The 6,650-nt window shown below is 44.0% G+C and overlaps 1 protein-coding gene across 1 annotated transcript; it reads right to left on the reverse strand.

Annotated features, from left to right (window-relative positions):
• Nucleotides 1-2,364: 2,364 nt before the first annotated feature.
• Nucleotides 2,365-3,188, reverse strand: LOC135230441 (keratin-associated protein 12-1-like). The gene has a single exon (XM_064279744.1). It carries the CDS (start codon nt 3,186-3,188, stop codon nt 2,703-2,705), a length of 486 nt encoding a protein of 161 aa, XP_064135814.1. The 3' UTR covers nt 2,365-2,702.
• Nucleotides 3,189-6,650: the final 3,462 nt, after the last annotated feature.

A 6,650-nucleotide genomic window follows, 5' to 3' on the forward strand; every position in this document is an offset into this window, starting at 1 on the left:
GTTAATTCTTTCAATTGTTTTTCTGTTTTCTATTTCATTTAGTTCTGCTCTGATTTTTATTATTTGTTTTCTTCTGGTGCCTGTGGGTTTCTTTTGTTGCTCTCTTTCTATTTGTTCAAGTTGTAGGGATAATTCTTTGATTTTGGTCCTTCTTTCTTTTTGGATGTGTGCATTTATTGATATAAATTGGCCTCGGAGCACCACTTTTGCTGTGTCCCAAAGGTTCTGATAGGAAGTGTTTTCATTCTCATTGGATTCTATGAATTTCTTTATTCCATCCTTAACGTCTTCTATAATCCAGTCTTTTTTGAGCAGGGTATTGTTCAGTTTTCAAGTGTTTGATTTCTTTTCCCTGCTTTTCCTGTTATTGATTTCCACTTTTATGGTGTTATGGTCTGAGAATATGCTTTGTACTATTTTGATGTTTTGGATTCTGCTAAGGCTTGCTTTATGACCTAATATGTGGTCTATTCTAGAGAATGTTCCATGTGCACTAGAAAAGAAAGTATAGTTGGTTGCTGTTGGGTGGAGTGTTCTGTATATGGCTACAAGGTCAGGTTGGTTGATTGTGGCATTTAGATCTTCTGTGTCTTTATCGAGCTTCTTTCTGGATGTCCTGTCCTTCACCAAAAGTGGTGTGTTGAAGTCTCCTACTATTATTGTGGAGCTGTCTATCTCACTTTTCAATGCTGATAGAGTTTGTTTTATGTATTTTGCAGCCCTGTCACTGGGTGCATAAATATTTAATATGGTTATATCTTCTTGGTGTATTGTCCCTTTAATCATTATATAGTGTCCTTCCTTATCCTTTCTGATGGATTTAACTTTAAAGTCTATTTTGTCAGAAATTAATATTGCCACTCCTGCTCTTTTTTGATGGTTGTTTGCTTGATATATTTTTTTTTCCATCCTTTGAGTTTTAGTTTGTTTGTGTCTCTAAGTCTAAGGTGTTGTGTCTCTTGTAGGCAGCATATAGACATATCTTGTTTTTTAATCCATTCTCCCACTTTCTGTCTCTGTATTCTTGCATTTAGTCCATTTACATTCAGAGTAATTATGGACAGGTTTGAATTTAGTGCTATCTCAACTCATTTTTTTTATAAAGGGAACAGAATGGTGAGCATAGGATTTTGGAGATTTGTGACCCCAAGAAGTTAGGTGTATATCATTGATTGAAGAATCCAGCTTCTAGCTAAAAAACCATACGTAATTTTTCAAGCCTGACCACAGGCAATTATACGACCTCACCTGGCCAGCGGCAGGGTAAAAGCTGCCTTCCCCCGACTAGACTTTTTGTAGCACCAATCCATTGCAGTATCTGGGGGCATTGCAGTCAAGGACTCATCCTCCACCCCAAACCAGCCATGCTCTGTTGTCTCCCATAGCTACATTCCTAGGTCAGGTGCCTCCACATGGGGCGCCTCATTAATGAGGGCCTTCAGCAGAGTCCTTCCTTAGGTGACTCTGCTGAAGTCTCCTTATCAGGGGGTAGGGGAGGGAATCTCGAAGAAGCTTTCTCCCATTCTGCAGCAGTACTTGGTGCTTTTCAACCACTTTTCTACCTGCTCAACCTCTCCTCTGCCTCTGGGTGTATAAAACTGCAGCAGACTTTTCTTCAGAGCACCCTCTACAGTGAGATGGCCCCCACATCTGTGCAAATCCTCCCGACTCGCACCTGAGCACAATTCCTGAGGAAATATGGAACAGGGGGAGCCAGTGCACCATTGCCAGGTATCTCTTCCTGATACTGTCATAGAAAGTGACTAAAGACTTCATTGTTACTTTCATTTTGGCTCCTTGTCCTTGGCTTCTTGGACACCTTGCAGCTCAGCTCACCTCTCTCAGCTCAGCTCAGCTCCCCTAACATTGAAAATGTTTTAGATTCATGTTAGGTGGTGGGCTCACAGGGATTGACTATATTACAATAATCAAGTAGTTAATCATTAATCAATAAAACATGAATCATGCATGGACCGGTGATGGGAGTTTATCATGATCCAAACTAAATCAGTCTGTAAATCTGAGGTCCCAGAAAGTTGTTGCAACGGAAATAATTTTCCATGTCCTAGGAAACAGGACAGCTTACGAGATGGAAAAATCTATCCTCAATGCTATACCACATTTTGACATCAGCTCCAGGGCTCACTGGCCATGTAAGCAAGAATGGATAATGAAGAGAAAAAAAAAAGACTACGGCAAGTGAGGAGTAGGTGGCTGAGTGCACCTGAGCCCACAGAGTCTTGAGAAGTACTAAATAGACTGGCTTCTTCCCCCACCAAGGACCCTCTACCTTCCCATGAGCCATTGCAAAAAGGGATCGTTGAAGAGGGGTTCACCTTAAAGTACCTTGATAGCAATGACAGAGACACAGAAAACATGGAAATATAAAAGAAACACAAGAAACAGAGAGCTGCGTGGGAAAAGCGTGATTTATTTGACTGATATGATGTGGGGTTTGGCTTCCTATTGGAATCATAGAAGGGCTCCTGGGCACCAAGACTTCTCTGAGGGGATTCACAGGGTCAGGGAGGGGTCCAAATGGTTCTGACACATTCTCTCCTGAGCGTTCAGGGGTTCACTGAGCATGCTTTTCATTGCTTCAATGCATATAACTGGGTGGACCACCAATGATTTGCTCCAAGAGGGAGAGGTACAGGTATGGCCCCACTTGCATAGGAAGTGGCTGGTTTGGAGATATGTGTTCAGCAGCAAGAAGGGGTGCCACAGGTGATGGGTCTGCAGGCAAGGATGGGGCAGGAGGGCTGGCGGCAGCAAGAAGACTGGCAGGAAGGGACCAGGTACATGGCAGGCTTGCAGCTCACAGGCACACTCGCAGCAGGCTTGCAGCTAACAGGCACACACACAGCGGGCTTGCAGCTCACAGGCAAACAGCAGGTCACCTGACAGGGGGTGGGCCCACAGCAGACTGAACTGCAGGAGGGGGCCTGGCCACAGGCCACGGGGCAGCACAGAGACTGGCATCCACTGGAGCAGCTGCTGGCAGCCCCACAGGGTGACTGGCAGGAGCTGGCCACGCCGCACACAGGCCGGCATAGCAGAGTCACACAGGACACTGGGCGGCACCAGGAGCTCCCACAGCCCGAGAGTGAGCAGCTGACGGTGGGGACGCAGCACGGGGGTGGGCCGCAGGACAACTGGCAGCCTGTGGAGCAGCAGGTATGGCTCATGGTGGGTGTGTGGCTGGAGCAAGTTTCAAGGAGAGGGCAGAAGCAGGTCTGCAGTCTCCTCGTGCTGAACAGCTTTTATAGCCCTGGCACACAGGTGTCCAGAAAACACGGAAGCACAACTATTGTTTTCCTTGTTTGTGCTTCTTCTGGGTTCTCTCCCAGAACCTTGTTTTCTGTTGTGGATTTTTCTATTTTGGCATTAGCTTCATGACTAATTGCATGTTCTTCAAACTCATTTCACATGGAAACCTGCCCATCTGTGTTCCTGGCTCTCTGCATTCTGCTCTGTTCCTAAACATTTCGTATGTTACTTTTACGTCATTGCCAAAACATAGATCTCCAGATTTTCCTCTTGGTGTGACAATTATCATCAAACAATCACAAATTGTACACTTCTCACATGTGCTAGGAAGTGGCCACAACAAATGTGAAGAACTGTTGCTGACCCTCTCATCTTTCAGTTTCCTAGAACTGAAACCTGGAGCTGGGGAGCTGGCAGGAACATGTGAAAGGACAGGGAGACTACCTGACCACAAGTTAAGTGAAGATTGAAGTGTGTTGGTCACAGAGAACTTCTTTGTTTTAGATCCTTGGCTTGAGTCAGCCTCATAGTTAAAGAATCAACATAATATAAAGTAGCAAGATATCCTCTACCAAAGACAGGGACAAAGGTTGGGCCAAACATGTGACCAATGAGGTGTGTGTGACCACTGTGCCACAGGAGGTCCCCCATCCAGAGAGCCATGGCAGTACAGACTAGAGTCCAATAAGGAAAAACACATAGAACTTGCAGAAATTGATAAAAACACTGGTGCCAGACTAACCCTCCAATCAATATCACAAGGAAAAAAAAAACTCACATATGTTTTCAAACAGTGATCAACAGGCAACACAAGACTTTTATTGCAGAGAGAAGGGAAAGCCACAAGGTGCCCTCCACATTCGCCCGTCTCAAGATCTCAGGTCAACTTCCTAAACACAGTGTAGTGAGCTAGGGTCAGAAGAAACACTGTGGTCTTGTCATGGTGAGGAGGAACAGTTCAGGGTTTGAGGAAGATGAAGCACCTGGAATCTGAGCAGTGGGACATCAAAAAGGAGGAAACTATACATAGAATATATCCCATGAGTTTATGTGAGATTCCTCATAAATCTATGGAAGAGGATGGAGCTGTTCATAATCAGAACCAGCCCACTGAGGGTTTATCAGAGAGATGCTGCTACATCAAGCTGAGACACCATAATTCTGCACCTTGGGAGTAAAGACCACACCCTAGGGTAAGATCTATTCTAGAATGCCCTTGCAACACCTAAGATAATCCATAAGAGAAACTGTCAGGGAAACAGTTTGAAGTTGAGTCCCACCAAGTTATGGAGCTTAAGAAACACCTTGGACACTGTACAGATCCACTCTAACCAAGTGTCAAACCAAGCCTGCGCAAGTTCAGGGTAATCCACCAGTAATTGACTTCCCGCTAGAAGAAAATACAGAAGCCACAAGAAAGCAATAGAACCTAGAGTCTCAGAAATGTATTGTTTACAATGTCAGATATACAATAAAAAATCACTAGACATACAAAGATACAGGAAAATGAGGCTCACACTCAAGGTGGAAAAAACAATCAATACAAACAAAATCTGAGGTGACCCCAGTAATGGACTTGGTAAGACATATGCCCCACTCCTGCCACATCAGTACCTACCACATCATTTACACAATCAAGGGGTTTCTGCTCTAAAATTAGGATTTCCCTGAGAGGTAAGAGCAGGGTCAGAGAGGGATCCAGGTAATTTTGCAGCTAAACCAAACCACTGGCATCCCCATAACCCCAGATAGTTCCTTAAATACTGAGCATTGTCCCTAAAACACATGCAAAAAAAAAAAAAACTTTAATACACTGCTTCCACCCATTCCTCAGCCATAACAGAGGGCAGGAGGGCCATGCTTTTGGTGGAAAGAGGAATTTAATTTTGTAATATGGAGGCTAGAACAAAGCTACAAAGCTAATAACTGGCCACATGACATCAGTCTTCTGGAAAACTCTGCAATCACTACTGCTGACAGCCAAAGCCAGTATTCCCACAGACCGCCTCAGTTTATGAATCACTACCAAGTGGTTTCACCTTGCAGAGATGAACATTAACTTGTCCTTGTTTTCAACAGTCCCACTCATGGCTCTATATCCAGGAGAAACTCTTGAAAGCAGACACAGGAGATGTATTCAAGAATGTTCGGAACAGCACCATTTGTAGTAGAAAACACTTGGAAACTAAATGCCTGCACATCTGTTTGAGAATGGATAACCTAAAATATTCACACAATGGGACACTGCAGAGTATTCACAACAAATGGACTACACCCACGCAAAATGTGGACGAATCTTAGCAATATTTCATCCAGTGGAAAAAGTAAGTCCCAAAAGATTACGTTCAAGATAATATCTTTCAAGATCATTCAAACTAAATAAATAAGAAACTATACTTTTCAGGAATTGTAAAGATGTGACTCAACTCTATTTTTTATAAAGGAAAGAGAATGATGACCATACGATTTTGGAGAGTGGTTACTCCAAGAAGTTAGTGTTAACTTATAGACTGAAGAGTCTGGCTCCTGGCTAAAACACTATGTGTAATTTCTCAGGCCTGACCACAGGCAATTATACAGGCTTCGCCTGGCCATTCTCAGGGGAAAAGCTGCCCTCCCCACAGACTGGTTGCACAGCCAATGCATGGCAGTCTCTGAGGGGGGTTGTAGTCAAGGTCTCAGTCCAGACCCCAAACCAGCCATGCTCCGTTCTCTCCCATAGCAGCATTCCTAGCCCGGGTGCCTTCAAATGGGGGCCTCTTTTATGAGGGTCTTCCTCAGAGTCCTTCCTCAGCTGACTCTGCTGAAGTCTCCTTACCAGGTAGAAGGGGTAAAAAGCTTGAAGTTTATTTCCCCCATTCTGACACAGCACTTGGTGCTTTCCACCCTGTTTTTTCACCCTCACCTTCTCCCCTGCCTCTGGGTCTATAAAACTATAAGAGGCTCTTGGTCAGAGCACACTCTGCAGTGAGATGGCCCCACATTTGTGCCAATCCTCCTGACTCTCACTTGGACACCATTCTTGGAACATATGGAACAGGAGAGCTAGCGCACCTTTGCCAGGTATCTCCTGCTTATACTATCACAGTAGGTGATTAAAGACTTGACGGTTACTTTCATTTTGGCCCCTTGTATTAATTGACTGCTTGGACACCTTGCAGCTCAGCTCAGCTCTCTGACACTGAAAATATTTTAGATTCCATGTTAGGTGGCAGGTTCATGGTGATTGACTATATTACAATAATTAATCACAAATCAATTAAAAAATGGATCATGCTGGTACAGTGATGGGAGTTTGGCAAGATCAAAAATAAACCAGTGTTATAAACCTGAGGTATCAACAAGTCAAAGTTGTCCCTTTGGAAATAATTCTCCATGTC

The sequence above is a fragment of the Loxodonta africana genome, chromosome 2 (assembly GCF_030014295.1).
Source record: "Loxodonta africana isolate mLoxAfr1 chromosome 2, mLoxAfr1.hap2, whole genome shotgun sequence".
In the NCBI taxonomy this organism is placed as follows: domain Eukaryota; kingdom Metazoa; phylum Chordata; class Mammalia; order Proboscidea; family Elephantidae; genus Loxodonta; species Loxodonta africana.